This window comes from Lepisma saccharinum, chromosome 9 (assembly GCF_977018435.1).
Source record: "Lepisma saccharinum chromosome 9, izLepSacc3.1, whole genome shotgun sequence".
NCBI lineage: Eukaryota > Metazoa > Arthropoda > Insecta > Zygentoma > Lepismatidae > Lepisma > Lepisma saccharinum.
The window spans coordinates 83,822,909-83,840,386 of record NC_139237.1 but is presented as its reverse complement, the minus strand read 5'-3'; the positions used below and the strand labels follow the sequence as shown (position 1 = coordinate 83,840,386).

The following is a 17,478-nucleotide window of genomic DNA, read 5'->3' as shown; positions in this document are numbered from 1 at the left end:
TCTATCCAGACACCAGATCTTTGCACCATCCACCACCAATGTTAAGGCTAGTCTGTTATCACTTTCTGTGTCTCAATGAATGCAAAATACAAATGTATTTTCAGATTTCGTTCCATAGGGTAATTTTGTTTGTTTGTTTCAGTTTTAGTTTGAAGTCTATTTTACGCACAGATAAGCTAATCGAGACTGGACCTACAGTATTTTCAGATGAAGCTAGAGGTTGACTGAACACTACCCCTGAACATAAGTTGCTAAACTTGCTTTAGTTGCGTGACCATTGAGATGTACAGGGTGACTCATAAGTCAGCCGTCAAAAATGTAAGCCGGAGATACCACATTTATCACAAAAAAGTATGTCATACTCACGACTTGCTTTCTTTGTAGATTTTTTGTTCTGACTGCCCAAAATATTGCGCTACAACTTCAAGGTTTGCTTCTGTACAACCCAGTCTGTTCAAAGCTTGTCAAACTTTGTCGAGATGGAAAACTGTTCCACAAATAAGTCAACATCATCACTGTAATTGTTTTCTTCTTTCCACCGACTCTGAAGTACAAAACACGCTCTTCCGTTAATGATTTTTTGTTCATTGTACACTTCTTCTCCAATCCTACTTAAAAAAATGCTAAATGTTCTCCACAAGTGCTACCACCAATGATGTATATAAGGCTAGACAGCTAATTCCAATCGGTTAGTTCATCGAACTCTCCAGCCTAACTATTGCCTATTTTTATGGGAGCAGGAAAAGGGTTTTATAAGCTCTTGCCTTGACTCATCTCACCAAACAAGTTAATAGGTGACGGGGCTTGCCTCGAGTTGATATTTTCCTGGAGATGAGGCTTGCTCAAAAAAGATTTATAAGCCGGTTCTCTGCAACGATCGCGGGTGAAACCACTCATGCGCGCAGCCATGTACGGCAGGAAGAGTGGAATCCTCCATTGGCAGCTATGTTTACGAATGTTAATTTGAGTTCTTTACAGTTTTTGTATTGGGAAGAATGTTGTAACGATGAAAAATAAATTCTAAACACATTGCGGGTTGCTTTTATGCAATAAAATTCATTCAATGCTATTAAATTAATGGAAAGTCAGGCAAAAATACTTCGCGTAGCATGTAAAGTGTTGATTTTTTTTACAGAAAGTAAGCGGAAAGATTATAATTAGTAGGTTAAATGAAACCCTGCCTTAATGCAACATAAAGAAGGGCGTATTCAGTGTCGTCCAGGGATCCGGACCCCCCGAAATACTTAACAAGTACTAAAAATAATGAAAATGTGCTTGTTTACAACTTCTTTATTTATTTCCACCGAACTTACTTAAAGGCAAGGATTATATTGCTATTATACAGCTTTGTATGGCAGTACCAAAGAAGATTTATGCACACTACTATTTACAATAACGTGCATAAAATATTTTTCACGACAAAAAATTAAAAAACCACGTTGCCAAATGTCCAGTAGCTACAACCAATATATTAACAAACAAAAAATATAATCCATTCTAAACAATTCTTAACCATAAATACAAATAACAAATAATAAATACAAAACGCTGAAAATTATTTCCTTGAATAGAAACTTAGCGTGAAGCCACAAAATACATACATTCAAAATTGAATATATAAATCAATTAAACCTTATATGCAACAATAAAAATCACGCGCCTCGCCACAATCAGCTGAATCTGCAACTGCCTAAAATTACTAATAATACAATTTTCGCAGACAAAATAAAAAAATATTGTAAATAAATAACCATCTTGCAACTGCCAAAGAACACTGGCCATAACACAATTTTGGCAAAAAAAAATAAAAAAATAAGACAAACACAAAAACATCCAAATTGCTCGCTCAGAAAATATATTGTGATTTTGTTTGTATATATTGGTTGTAGTAGCTACTAAACATTTGGCAACATAGTTTTTTTAATTTATTTTTTTATAAATCACGATTTATGTTTTTACATAAAAGTTGTATTTTTTGTCGATCTTTACTATGGGCAAGCTAGATAATGAATACAAGCTGCTATATCTCTATGCCTAAATATATTATTTTTATCAATTCATGTAATAATAACAATAACATATTAATTTATTTACACATAATTATGAACAAACCTATTAATTACATTAACATATAATTTTAAAAATTATTGTTATTGTTATTATTATTTCTGAATCACTTGGTTCAGACCCTCAGCCTCTGAAATATATTTCTGATACGTGCCTGAACTTAAAATATACTATTCAGTTCGCATAATTTATTAATAAATAATAATAGAAACATTTGTAATGTTAACAGGTTTTGTACATCTAAAATTCTTTGACGTTGCACATAAACCATATTAATTGGACATTTTCCAAACAAAATAACTTGTCTTGCCTTTTTTAAAGAAGTTTTAACAGACAATTCCAAGGGTTTCTCAAACTGCGCAGCAGCTATGAAAAATGTAGCCACATTTATTCCTCTTAATAAAGAAATAATTACCCAAGTTGCATTTTGTTTGACAAGTTAACCGACTATTCCAGGGGCTATCAAGCTACTTAGTATTTACAAAAGAAATATGTCGCCATGAAAAAATGCCATGCCATGAATTAGAAAGACATTCTTGTCTTTTTTTATATGAAGTTTTCAAACTGGGTTGAGGCGACACACACAGACACAAAAAAAAACTCGACCTCAAGTGTAGTGTGTTGGGAAATATTAATACCTCCATAACATATACGTGGTTTGTCACCAGAGGCCGCAACTTCATATAAATAAATATTTGGGGGAGGGCAAGATTGACAATTTTCTTTACGCATAATGTATATAGTTCTTGAGGAATTGAGGAAAGGGGGGGCATGAAGTGCCTCACCCTACTAAGTCAGCGCCTATGCTTGTCCCATAAATAATATAAAAGTATAAAAATATGTAGAGCGAAACACGAACTAGCTTCCTTTCACCCATTCTCATATTTCTAGTAACATATACATAAAATAGTTACGTATTTGACAGTAGAAATGTAGGTACACAATTAATTAATACATATCTATGAAAGGAAACATCCGACCCTGGCTTTTCCACGGTTATGCAGAGATATGCACTGCAAGAAATAACCGTATTTACGGCTACCGCGTATACAGTCAGCGGGTTCTTGCTGTACACGGAGACCTCCTGTGTGGCTTCACTTGTCCGCTGCGAGTGAGCTATCTAGCTGACTATATAGCCTATATCATGGCTACCACTCACCAGCAACAACCATAGTTTATTTTAGCCTGACAAGTTAAGTCCCAAAATGCGCAGATCGCTGCGGAGCACTTTCTATTACGTCATCCTCCCCACCACTCTTATACGTACTGGTCTGGCCTTGGGAGTACCAGTGCTGCCAACTCGGCAAAATTAAGCTAAAACAAATATGACAAACGATTTTCACTGTGTCGGCTCATATTGAATCAGTGGTTCATTTTATTTAATCCGGCCTTTGAAAATGCGTGCCGCGCGCGGATCGTAAACTGTAGTATTACGCACGCGCGTTAAGGTGTATAAAGAAGAGAAACTACAAGGCGAATGACTTGGCCTGGTTTTTATTTTTAAAGCCGAGTGGGGTTCTTTAGTTTAAAATACAACAATCACTACGAGAAGCCAATCTGATAACACGCTTGCCTGTGTTCTTTTTTAAAGCATTGAAATGTTCTTGCTCTTTACTCCTGTCTTCTTATTCCTGAAATGCAAAACTCAAATCATGCCGGGTCCAATGAAACCCACAATCTGCTCTGGAAAGCCCCTCAGAGGACAGGCCAGAGAAATTGTTTACAATGTTGCAACATATTTGCGAAATCAGAAGGAGTTGCATAAACTTAAGTATAATGTTGTCGAGTCCACAAGCGCCGCCACGGGAGTATCTAAATGGATGGTTTCTCAAGTTTTAAAAGAAGGAAAATAGTCGTTGGCGAAAGGTGTGTTGAATTTCTGAACTCCGACAGGTAGAAAACAGCCCAGGAAAAAGCGAATACAAATTTCGTTGAAAATCCTCAGCCCATTCCGCTCCCTCCAGGTTGCAACACTGCTAACCAACGTCAACGCCGAGAAGGAAGTGGGGAAATGTGGTGTGTGAGGTGCGCAACAGCTATTTGAAGCGTCTTGTTTTTAAACTTGTTAAGTTATAGTTACTGCTCTAGTTGTTGAGTTGCTGTTTTAAGTCCACTTTATGAACAGTAAGGCTAATCGGGACTGGACCGAACCAGTTGTGCCTCCACCGTGTATCGAACCCGTTACTGCTGGAGCGAAGTGGCTACTACGCTAGTAAATTAAGAGATGAATAACTGCTATTGTCAACTGACTTACTCACCTTGTACATATGTAAGGGTATACCTTACAAATAATATAGCTGACGTACACAATGACTTGTTTTGGTTCCAGTGACTGATCTCCAAGAACGGATCATTTTTATAAAACCCCAGCGTTATTCTTTTGTTAAGAATAAATATTCTTAAAATGTTTAGCAGTTTTAGACACACCTACCCTTTTTCAGTTCTTACCAAAAACCCTGAATGAACCTCACTGCACAAAGATATAGAAATTCCAAAGGTAAATTTATGTTCGGTAGAACAAACTTGCGAGTTCAAACAGTAACAACATTTATTTTTTCACTTTTTATTGTAAATTATATACACATAATCAATTACAACGTCGGAGATATTTCTGATATATATATAAATATATGAAATAACACACACTGTTGATGATGTATAAAGTTTATTGTTATTTTCAACGGAAATACAGTTGTATAAAGTCAAACGCTCTTGATTACACATCATACATACATATTTGGTTGCGGAAAACTTCAAAATCTTTGCAGTCTGTTTGGAAACGTAAGATGAATGAATTTCTCTGGAATGAAGATAAAATAATGATTATTATAGTTGGTGGGTTAATTTTTAAGTTAAATTTATTTAGAACATCTAGCAATGTCAGAATGACGAATATTATTTACATTGGGGATAAAATTGTATAATCTGTTTTACATTGAATATTATGGTCAATAATGCGAAGAAAGGTAGAAAATGAATATCAATTATCTAAAGTAAAAATGGCGTACTGTCCGACCGCAGAGGACGAGGCAAGCTTGAGAAGACGAGTCTACTTGCGAGAGGGAAGATAGGCAGAAATATGCACGAAACAACGCTGTAGGTTTCAGAGCAATATTTTATTTGTAAGCGTTCGATTGTTTTGTTTATAATCCCTTCTCTAATGTGTTTGTGATATGCTGATTACGTTACTATATGTTTCAGCAGGAGACGTTTTTCGCGAGACCTGTTTTCTTATCCAATCCACCCCTATTATGCGATTGAACTCGTCCAGTCAGCGCATGCACACTTGCGTCGATGGTCAGGCAGAAGAACCAGTGTTGTCACATAAGGGGAAATTTCTCCAGGTGCAGAGAAATTCAACTAAAACGTAACATGCAAAGGGAAAATAATAATTATTTATGAAAATGTCGAAATTGCAATGAAATTCCACATATTAGATTCGAGCTTTTAGAAAGGCAAAATGCATTTTTCTTTCTTTCGGTGGGTAATATGTCCTCCTCATCAAAACAAACCATAGCCTAATGAATAATTTTGAATTTGCTTCTTGCAGGCTAACGAGGCTCTGACGTCACGATAATACTTTGTGGCGTTGCGTTGTCCTATATTTGTCCTTGTGTGTGCTGAGTAGCCCTTTTCAGTCCCAGCTTTGAATAGGTAAGGAGTTGTTAGCATTCAAAGTGAGTATAGTTGAATGAATGAATTAGTTTCAAAAATTGAGTAAGGAAGTTTTTAGCAGACACATATATATATATATAACATACATTTTGAGAACTAAAATCTCCTTACCTATTGAAAGCTGAAACTGTAAAGGGGCATCGAACACACAGGACACCGCGGCCCCACAAAGGATTATCCTGGCCGTTGGTTCAGGCGCCAAAGCCTCGTCGGCCTGCAAGAAGCAGGTCCCTAGTTGTACTACGTGGAAGTGAGGTGACTTTAGGATAACTTACCACAAGGTCGGTCATTCCATACTCCACATAGAGAATATACACTCTAAAGCCAAAAGTCATCGGACACCCAGTGTTGTTCATTCCAAAGACACCAGCCAGGTAACTAATAAGATGTAGGACCTCCCTTCGCTATTATTACAGCATTTACTCTTCGAAGCTGGCTTTCATATGGCTGGTTGATTTTTTCCCCATTCGTCCTGTAGCCTCGTGAATAGTTCATAGGTGGTTTTCGGTGGAGTGGGTCTAACACGCAACCGACGCTCCAGTTCATCCCAAAGATGTTCTATGGGGTTCCAGTAGCGGATTTGAGCAAGCCAGCTAAGCACATCCAGCTGATTGTCCTCAAACCACGATGCAATTGACCCTGCTTTATGGGCAGGGGCATCATCGTGCTGGAGAAAAGGGCCCATTCTAAACTGTTGCCACAGTTTGGGCAGGAGGCTATTGTCTAAAATGTCCTCATAAACAATACTGTTCATGTTGTGTTCGACCAAAACTTATGGCCCAATCCAGAAAAAACAGCGCAAGACCATGATACTGTCGCCATGTTCAGTTGGGTGTCCGGTGACTTTTGGCTAGTGTATACTTTCTTTACTCACCTTGCTAGACAAAGGCGCCATCTATTTAAGAGCCTGCAGAGCAGCCGCAGGGGACCATCCAATCAGCCTGGATGTTGTATTGGCTGGAGAGTCCATAGTAAGCCACGTGCAGCGGCGTGTTAACGTCTTGATAAGTGTAGAAGGGCACGGTGCTTCCTTCCTGCCCAACAGATATCAGACCAGACGTAGCAATGTCGATCCACAGACACGTGAAATTTAAGGCACTGACGACGTTTGGAGTCAGCTGGTACCCCAGTTCGGGGCCGTTGATCACCCTCCGGACGCTGGTGTGCATCTGGGACGCGCCGTCGTTGGTTGTTCCGATGATGACCTCGTAAACGTTCATGTTGGGTGTTGGACTGGCGTACCGGGAGAACTGGACGATGGCGTCAGACCCTGTTCTGACTGAGAACTGCATGTGGACGCTCCCATCTACATCAGCGGCCATAGTGAAGTGGTTGTAGTTGTAGTTCTGGGTGGTGAATGATTCCTCTGCAAAATAACAATAATAATACAGGATGTTTCACTCGCACTCGGTCCCTGATTTTTGCTTCCAAAAATCAAACTATTGGTCATAATTTATTGAAATTTGCTTTGGGCATACCTTGTTGTATGTTGTGTACACAATAGTTCTAATGTGCAGCGCTTGGTGGATTTAGGTATAACAATTTTATGGCCGAAGCGAAAGAAATATTTTTTAGAGGTTTATGACAACCTCAATATTCCATAACCTTGTCAGCAGAAGTACTGACAGCACGAACAATCATAAAATTTGTCACGAAATTTTACTTTTGACAGTAAATTTTTAGGACCTGGCAACGCTGCTTAAATTGTGCTGAATCTCACCCGGTAACAGTGTATCCATAATTCACTGTAAAGGCGGACATGCATTAACGTACAAACACATCGAGGTTATTAAATTTTGCACGCAACGTAGAAATCCGACAGTATTTGGGAACCTGCGTAATTTTCGTACGCACCCGTGTAATTTCCCTACGGTCCAAAAGTTTAGTAGGTCTTTACTTTTCTGCGTATACGCGTGCGTAAAGGCGGCTGGGGATGAATGGGCAGGTTGGGACTGGAAGAGACCAGCGGAGATAATTGCTCTGCTTTTTCCTCGGCCAAGACCCAGCTATTGTAAAGAACGCTAATCCATGAGGTACCACCGCTGAAAGCTTGGTCCTTGGGGACCTCCTTTGTAGACAGCAGGTGGTACGGTGGCGTAAATAAACAGCGGATTTACGTCGCGCATTTGCACGTTAGTATATGGGCCGCTTAAGAAAATCAAACCAGGGTTGCCAGGTTCAACAAATAATAATTTCAGAAGCTCATTTTAGTAATACTTACGACCAGTAGGCAAAGCGAGGATCCACGAAGCGCTTGTTCCTAGCCACGAAGAGAATCCAATCGTATTTATCCCGGTAAGTCCAGTATTATAATAGAGGAAGGGGCTTGAGTTCCCCTCTTCCCCCACCTCGATCACCCCTCCGAGGTACCTGAACCAAAAAGACCTGTAGGTTGTCCCGCTGAGAATGTTGGGAGTGGCCACACGAACAATATCAGGCCCCGCCATGACGTTCCTGATGCTGGATATGGTGTTGCCCACACCACCGATGACGATTTCGTAGTAAGGCAAGTTCGTGTCTCCATCGGTTGTTATCAGAAGGTAGGCGTCTGATACAGTCATCACCATGAAATTTAGCTGCATCCCGTGCGTCACAAGGGGAACATCCTGATAGGTTACAGGTCCGTAGCCCATCGTGTGCTGGGTCAAGCACACCCCTGAAATGTAAGTATAGATCGTTCAGCACATTAGGATTAATAAATACAAGGTAAAGCTGTAAAGTAAAATATATTGCTAGGTGGGACTCTAACCCGAGACTTGCATTTCGTGCCAGTTTTACCAATGCTTAAACGCACGGCATTGGAATTAGGCGGGTGGCTTAAGTTCGCGCTGTTGCCACATCGGAGCACAACCCCATGTGATCGGAGGTTTATGAGAATGAAATACAGCGTGTCCATAAATATACTCTCATACTTTAAAGTGGTATTACGTCGCTTTGGATAATCGTATTTAAATTAAATTGGTCACATTTGAAAGAGAAACTCAAATATTTTCGTGCATGTCAACAATGGACACCAATATCAGCAATGGACAACAATGAACGAGATCAAACATAGAAACTGAAATAAATTCACTCCTGACAACAATGGACGATGCGGGTTCATTGTTGGATATTTAGCAGGCAGGCAGGTTACATGTGAATGTTTTCCTTTAAAATTGTGTTGTTATTACAGAAGATTTAAGAACGTAGTTGGTGTGTTTTAGAATATCATTCCACGCAGAGTTTGGTGAACGTGTTGGTGTGTTTATCATTCCACGCAGAGTTGGCCGCCGAGGTCACCTGACTTGCCGGTCTGTGGCCTTTTTTTTTATGGGGTTACATAAAAGATTGTGTCTATGTACCCCCATTTGCCTCAAAACCTGCAAGAACTGCAAATTCGTATCACTTCTGCAATCCAGTCAATCCCTGTGGATATGTTGGAGCGTGTGTGGCATGAATGGGAATATCGCCTTGATGTCTGCAGGGCCACTCGTGGGGGGCCACATTCAATGTCTATGAGTTGTAAAATAAAATATTTGAGTTTGTCTTTCAAATGTCACCAATTTCATTTAAATACGATTATCCAAAGCGACGTAATACCACTTTAAAGTATGACAGTATATTTATGGACACGGTATATTGTTGTAGAGTTGGGCTTTGTAATCTACGTGATACAAACTGACAGTATTTGCTTAAAGCTCAGGGATGACACAGAAGTGCCCCTGAGAGAGGTCGGTCTGACGATCGAACTAGGCAACGCAGCCAAGTTGACGTTGCCACACAGTGCGCGGGAACCAGCGACTTTTGTCCCGCTCTCGCTTTGCTTATCCCACATGTGGCAACAGCGCAATTCTGCCCAGCCGCCTATTTTCATGACCGTGCCTTTAGTCTCTAGTTGCTTCAGTTGAATATGTCTTGTGTTCAGACATTTAGTATAATCAGATTAGCTTGACAATATACCGTGAATAGGAAAAACTCAATATGCTGACCAAGGCAGAAATTTATTTCATTATAAAACGTAAACTAAACGTAACGTTTCAACCTTTTAGCATATATGCCAAAGAAATACAAGATGAAGAAAAAGGGATATTATTTGAACTCGAAATAAAGAAGACTAGATAAGCTACCTAGATATATTGATGAAATGGGAAAGAGGACAAGAAATTGAAACCGCTTGGCAGCAGAAGAAGTGTGTAGCAGGGGTATTCTGCCACAAAAGAAGTGATGTAAGTGAGGTGACAAAAAGAAATGTTATAAAGAATATGGAGGCCAGAATCAAGAAAATATGCACGAAAGAATGTGAAAAAGAAGGCAAAATAAATAGCCTATGGAAACAGCTGGAAAAGAATGGCTATGAGAAGGAGGATTGACTGGACATAAACAGAAGACGGAAGAAAAGTGGCAGGGGAGAATTGGAAGAGAAAGAAAAAGAGAGGAGGTTTTGAATAAGGAGTATGGGGAAGACCACAGAAAAAATATGCAAAGTGCTTAGAGAAGCGGGCATTAAAACTTACAGAAAGGGGGGAGAAGCATCTCAAGAATAGCGAAGAATGCAAACAAGAAAAAAGGAAAACAGAGAAGAGGAAGAGAAAGGGATCATCTACGAAGTGAAATGTAAAGAATGTCAGAGTGTGTACATAGGAGAAACGAAAAAGAGGCTGAAAGACAGGTTGAAACAACATAGGGATGATGTACGACTTAAGAGAGAGAGAAATGCGATATTTAAATACACGAGAGAAACAGGACATGCCATAGAGTGGGATGAGGCTAAGCAGATAGGAAGGGAGAAGAGAGTGCTAGTGAGAAAATGAAAGGAGTCCAAGGCAATAGAGAAGAAAGGTAAAGAAGACACTGTGAACTGGAATGGGGGACTGAAGATAAACAAAGAATGGAAGAAGGTGTTAGAGAGAGTGGAAAGGACAAGAGAGAAAGAGGAGAGAAAGAAGAAGAATGAAGGAAATAGAGCGTGAGATAAAGAGTCCAACCAGATTCTAGATGGAAGAAAATATGTTTAGCCTTTTAGGTGAAAGTACAGTTGACAAGGGAAAGCCACCTGTTAGAATGTTCCAGAACAACTTTCTAATAGTCTGGAGGGGAGTATTTTTGTGTATATATATCGTCCTGTTTTCTACCTTGTTACATTTGTACTTGGTGCAGAGTCTGAAGAAGACCATGCTATAAGGTTGAAACGTTACTTTTACTTTGTTTTATAATAAAATAAATTTCTGCCTTGGTCAGCATATTGAGTTTTTCATATCATGAAAACAAGGCTTAATGGTGTTATAACCGTGAATAGGCCACAGACAATCTTAATCTCTGACATTTTTTGTGAAGGTGATGTGATCAATACCACGCTCCGCCTCTACAGAACCAGTTACCCATTTATTAGAGGCTGGGTGAACCCTAGAGCCATTTTATGTAGGGATACCCTGGGAATCAATCCCAGGTCTCCCGCGTGGCAGTCAGTCGTCCTACCGACTGCGCCACCGCAGCGCTTTTGGTATTTTCAGTGTACACGGTACATCCACGGTGGCTACTCACTGTAAATTATGCGTGGATTATTGTCTCCGGGAATTATACGTGAATTCTGCGTGAATTTTCTCCGTAGGTGTTAAAAATTGCAACTTCTTTGCAATTGCAATCCTTTTGAATTTATACATATTTATAAATGCCCTGAACCAAGTATTTCACAGTATAGATTTTATTTTGACCGAGGAAGGAAAGGAAAGTTGCGTGGAAAATAAACAGAATTCTCTCAATCATGTTACTTTGTAGAATAATCTATCTGACAGACGTAAGTTTATTGCAAGATATCTTGAAATTGATTAAGTGAATTTGAGTTTGAAATACTTATACAATTAAATTTTTATCGTAGATTAACATTTATGACTTGTGTTTGTAAATGCATTTGAAGTCTGAGTATGTGAAATAGCAAATGTAAACCCCACACCTAAAATTAAATATTATACCTATATACAGGGTGGCCTTAATTAAAGTTACCCAACTCAGAGCCCTCTGTAGCCTGTTTGAGGCATCGCAGAACTCTGAAATTTGGTGAATCCACTATGCAGACCATGGGGAAGAGGGTGGCGATATAAGAAAAAATAGTTCAATTTTCCGCCACCAGGTTGAAATGTGGCGCTGTACTTCCGTTTAATTTCAATGGAATTAGAATTTTTGGATACATTGAAATCACACAGATCCTTTATAATTCTAATATATTTGCGTTTGGATGGTGAGAGACGAGAAAACATTTGCTTGTACCCTTGAATTTTTAAAACTTTCGCTTTGAAAAACGGGAATTATACTTGAATTTTATCATAGTCCTAGATTGACCACCATGATAATCTAAGTTGATGGCAGCCTGGGATATTCATTACAAAAACTGGCTAATTGTAGAATTGGCGGGTTTACCACTAAGTAAGGAGTGGATGACACCCCTTTTTTTCGTGCCCTTCAATAATATATACATGTATGTATGTACCTAGGTATGTGTGTATATACGTATATCCAATATGAGCTACAGTCTTCTATCTAAGATCGACCCACGGAAGGGAAAGGGGGTGGCCATCAGCGAGCCTGAGGTTAATATCAATGTACGTGAGGGCTTCCTCTAGATACAATTTCAGTTATAACTGTTCAGGCCAAATTGTGTCAGATTGCTAGTTACATTTTTCTGTTTTTGTCATATTTCTAACATCTAATTTTTTGTGGCCTTTTTAAATCAGTTTTTAACTAATAGAGGTCCCTTTGTAGAGATCATTGAAGCCTCCCTTAAAAACCAGAGCTTCTGTTGAAAGCAAAAAACACAAGTGTAAAATGGTGACGGATCCCCCCCCCCTAATACCAGGGTGGGATCCATGGCCGCATTTAGAGGGAGGTTTCTAGGGTTCAAATCCCCCCGAAACTTCACATGTTGGGTTAATGGAAGATCTTAAATCCAAACCTGTAACTCATTTTCAAAAAAATTATTCGATGTATCACGGAAATTCAACAATGTTGAAACGAGTCATTTAGAATTCTGAAACTTGAGCGAAACAGTATTTTATCTCGGAATTGCAGCCCACCCGCGCGATCCCTCCAATTTCACTTCTGCTGGCCTCTTTCCAGTATTATTCCTGGGTCAGACTGAAAATTCCCTTATGATTGTCCCAAAATTCCCTTTCCAACTTTTAAATTCCCTGTCCGATTAAGTTTAAAATTCCCCCCTTGCTAGGAGTTCAAACCTCGGATCTCCAGTTTCGTAGCGCGTTACGTTCGCGATTGCAGTTACAATACATGCACCGGACTAGGGTTTTTAAAAAGAATAACTGGTTACATAGTTTTCAAAATTCCAAACATTACGTTTTAAGGTCAAACAACAAAAACTTTATGACTAAAATTTCCATCTACCCTTTAAAGCTTTTTCTTGACCTATTGAAAATATAATAACAAAGTATATTAATTGTGCATTTCAGTACACACTGTATGAAACGTAAAAAAGAATGTACTGGATATTCACTCATCAGCTGGACTGAGTAAGCCTCCTCAAGGATATAACGACAGCAATAATAATAAGAATAATAATGTTGTAATGGATTAAATTGGTTTGTAATTATATTTTAATTATTATTATTATATAATTATTGTTATTATTTATATTATTCAAATTTCTGGCGACGTCCATGAGAACAATTGCATAAACCACCCCTGCTTACGGCCATGGTGGGATCCTAATATCAGCTATCACTCTCCTCCTACCAGCCAGACATTAAAGAATAATAAATATCCATTGAATTAAACAACGAACAGTCAAACCATGATCATCAGCCCTCACAGACACTGAGAGAAGAAGACGCTATTTCAAAACTGTAACATAGATATGTTCTTAATGCAATTTCTATCATATTTCTAATTTAAAAAAAAAAAAAATGTTTTTCTCTACATTGCAAACGTTCTCGCTGTTTTAAAACCATGATTGCATTTACAAATTTAAAAACTGTACTTACGTGTGTCATTTCTTCCCTGTGACGCCAAAGCTGGCACAAGGGCGAACACTAGAAGAGCAACTAGCCTGTACATGGTTACTGAAAGAACAATATAGAAATACCTATTGAAGATTATTTTTTTTGAAATGCAAATAGTCACATACTCAGTAATTTCGTAAGGAGGGTAAATAACGTTAAGAAGGGGTTATCTTTCTCTTAGTAGCCAACGGTATTTTATTCCCACATTTTTGTGTATGCGGCATTTTTTAAAATAAAATCTTGAACTAAAGGGGTGAGGGTACATAACTCCTACAGCTCCCTTTTGGGCACACTACCGCATACACTAAGTGACTCATTCTTTGAGTCTTTATGTGTGTGATATGTTATGATTCATTGATGGGAGTGTACTTTCTCAAAATGGAATGGGGTCACGATACAAATGTTGTGATCTTTTCTGTAACCTTGGGATATTTTAATAAAAACCTGGCCACCTTAAAAGAAAAAGGCCAAAAGAAAGGAAGGGGATTAAGTCCCACCAAACCCCCTTGGGCACACCATGTAGGAGATACAATGGAAACGTAACATTGATCTTGTCCACTACACAGGCAGACGAGAGACATATTGCTGCGTGAATAAACCTTCGGGTTTAGGAATGGCGTCAGTTTATGTTCCTGGAATTTATTTGTAAAATCGCCGACCTGAAATTTTAGTTAAAATCTTAGGCCTGGATTTTGCCTGTAAGAATTTAGTCATAGAGTTTTATCTATTGAAATCTTATTCATGGAATTTGTCTGTGGAAATCTTAGTCATGGAATTTGTCTGTGGTAATCTTCGTCATGGAATTTGTCTATGGTAATCTTCGTCATGGAATTTGTCTGGAAATCTTCGTCATGGAATTTGTCTATGGTAATCTTCGTCATGGAATTTGTCTGTGGTAATCTTCTTCATGGAATTTGTCTGTGGAAATCTTCGTCATGGAATATGTCTGTGGATATCTTCGTCATGGAATTTGTCTATGGTAATCTTCGTCATGGAATTTGTCTGGAAATCTTCGTCATGGAATTTGTCTGTGGAAATCTTCGTCATGGAATTTGTCTGTGGAAATCTCGATGATGGAATTTGTCCGTGGAAATCTTAGTCATGGAATTTGACTAGATATCTCGACCATGGAATTTGACTGTAAATGTCTTGTCATGGCTTTAATTGTAAATAGTATTAGTGGTTTCATTTATTTGAAAAAAGATCCTAGTCGTGGAATTTTGTTGTAAAAATCTTTGTCATGGAATTAAATTGCAAAGCAGTTTTAGTCATGTTCAGGATGGCTTAATATAATATACATACCACTTAGTTAACATTACGCAAAATGTGAAATTAATATGTAATAAAGAACATTCAAAACATGAGTGCAAAGGTTGCGATAAATAATTGAAAATCAAACAGAAATATTAACGGAAATGTACAACTTACTTTTGTATGACGGCACAGCCACGAAACAAAATTACAATGCAAAATTATTTTGTGTCCTTTTTATACGATGTTGCAACAAGTGAAAAGAGATGCTAGCCTATGATAAATGTAATAAAAATCTCTGCTGTTTGAAGTGACAGCAGTGATTAATTGTGCCATCATGCCGTTATCAACGGATAGCATTCAATTGTTATCTCATTGTTCGAAGTGGATTATTTTCTCATAGGATAAGGTCAATTTTGAGCACCAGTTATTCGCTTTCCTGGTTCTTGAAGATATTTTCTGACAAAGCGAAAAAGTTGATCACGGGCAGGAGGTTTGGTGTGTCGTTTAGAGAGATAAAAATGCACATATTGGCACGTGGACAGGAGTTTAAAGCCACGGATAGATAAGAAGGGAGGGGGACATGCTGTGACCAGTGGCGTGCCCAGGATTTTCGGAAGGGAAGGGTTACGTATACCTTTTTAGTAGTTAGTCCTCATTTTTGCCATCTTTCCCTGACTTTGACGTTTTTTTTTTTTTTTTATTTTTAGGAATAGGCCTATTGAGCCACAGTGGAGTTATGGCGCCCACCAACCTCCCTTGGGCACGCCATTGGAGGCGACTACTCCTTAACCATCCTTCCTCAACTTCCCATCCACGTAGTACACCCTGAACTGCATTTTGCACACTAGCGAGGCTATGACGTCTGGACTCACACCCAGTATAATACTCTGTGAAACTCGTGCTGGTGCACCATTCATCCCCATTTTCACGATTAAGCAGAAAAGCGAAGTACAATCAATCAATCGATCTTTGAGACAGGATCGAGAGTACGAGAGCTTACAGCTCAAAGAGACAAGGTTCGCTTGGAAACGAAATTTCAGAAATAGATGCAAGCTTTTATATCAAAGGGAAATAAAAAGCTACATACTGGGTGACCTCAATGAAAGTTACCCTTCTCAGAGCCATCTGTAGCCCGCATCAGATTGCGCTGCAACTTGACGCTATGGAGAACATGGGGAAGCGAATGCTGACGAAAAAAGTAGTTCAGAATTTCACCACCAGGTTGAAAAGCCCGTAAGCAGTGATGTGCGTCTACGCGTAAACAACGATAGTCTACATTCTACACGTACACTATTTTATACATGTAGATGACGTAATGTATGTAAACAACATGGCGAAAGCTGATAACAAAGGGTGCCGTGGAATTGAAAGAAAATTATACTGCGTAACAGTTGCTGATGTGTGAAGAGAACTTTTCATACTCTTTCTTCCAAATTTGAACAATTTCTCACCTAGGAAGAAACCTAATATAGGAAATATTCTAGTGTTTTATGGGAAAAAGACCACTCTTGCCTCACGACTGCCATCTGTGGTTGTTTTTAGCATACTATTTATCTTCTTTCATAGTTGATGATAGAAGAGAAGAGAAATTTTGTTGTAAATACGATTCTTTTCATTTCGTTAGGAACCAATATAGTTGAAACTGTCACTTTCCTTTCATGAAAGCCTTGAAAATTAATTTTAATGCACTTTATATTGTCTACGTAGTCTATGTAAACTACAACCCAATGTAATCTAGGCGTAGATTACGTGTAGACAACGCATGTAGACGTAAACTTATAGTCTACGGCACATCACTGCCCGTAAGGCGCAGCAGGCTAGATTGCAGACTTCTACACTCGTTATTCACTTGTTTGAAATCGTAGATGTCGAATGTAAGCCAGATGTTGGTTGAGCGAAATTGTAAGTAACTTTTTTTAAATACTATGTGATTTCTATGGTGAAAAGCAAGTGTTTAAAATGCGGGGAGAACAACGTACTCGTAGTTTTATCTACCGATCATATTTGGCGCTGCAGTCGAAGTGCAATTCGAAAGATTTCAGCTTCCAGTCCAAGACTGAACTGCGAGACCATTCTCGAAGTATGCGAATTTATTGAGGGTTCAATACTAAAAGGCCTAAAAGCTGTGCAAATTTATTGAGCGTTCAATACTAAGAGGCCTATAAGCTGTGCGAATTTATTGAGGGTTCAATACTAAAAGGTCTACAAGCTGTGCGAATTTAATGAGTGTTCAATACTAAAAGGTCTATAAGCTGTGCGAATTTAATGAGGGTTCAATACTAAAAGGCCTATAAGCTGTGCGAATTTATTGAGGGTTCAATACTAAAAGACCTATAAGTGTGCGAATTTATTGAGGGTTCAATAGTAAAAGGCCTATAAGCTGTGCGAATTTATTGAGGGTTTAATACTAACAGGCCTATAAGCTGTGCGAATTTATTGAGGGTTCAATACTAAAGGGCCTATAAGCTGTTCGAATTTATAGAGGGTTCAATGCTAA

The 17,478-nt window shown here is 38.7% G+C and overlaps 1 protein-coding gene and 1 long non-coding RNA gene across 2 annotated transcripts in view; one reads left to right on the top strand and one right to left on the bottom strand.

Annotated features, from left to right (window-relative positions):
• LOC145992201 (uncharacterized) overlaps positions 1–17,478 on the top strand; it is a 223,757-nt gene that overhangs the window by 155,193 nt on the left and 51,086 nt on the right. The window lies entirely within an intron of this gene.
• LOC145992783 (uncharacterized) lies at positions 4,712–15,290 on the bottom strand. The gene is made up of 5 exons (XM_083129181.1): positions 15,156–15,290; positions 13,710–13,787; positions 7,964–8,398; positions 6,617–7,108; positions 4,712–4,867 (listed from the first exon to the last, which is right to left on the bottom strand). Exons 2-4 carry the CDS (start codon positions 13,780–13,782, stop codon positions 6,642–6,644), a joined length of 975 nt encoding a protein of 324 aa, XP_082985307.1. The 5' UTR covers positions 13,783–13,787; positions 15,156–15,290; the 3' UTR covers positions 4,712–4,867; positions 6,617–6,641.

Coding starts and splice junctions, on each gene's coding strand:
- LOC145992783 (XM_083129181.1), bottom strand. CDS start 13,782: ATGTACAGGCTAGTTGCTCTTCTAGTGTTCGCCCTTGTGCCAGCTTTG. Junction 8,399..13,709: donor ACAGGGAAGAAATGACACAC/GTAAGTACAGTT, acceptor CTTACATTTCAG/GGGTGTGCTTGACCCAGCAC. Junction 7,109..7,963: donor CCTCGCTTTGCCTACTGGTC/GTAAGTATTACT, acceptor GTTATTTTGCAG/AGGAATCATTCACCACCCAG.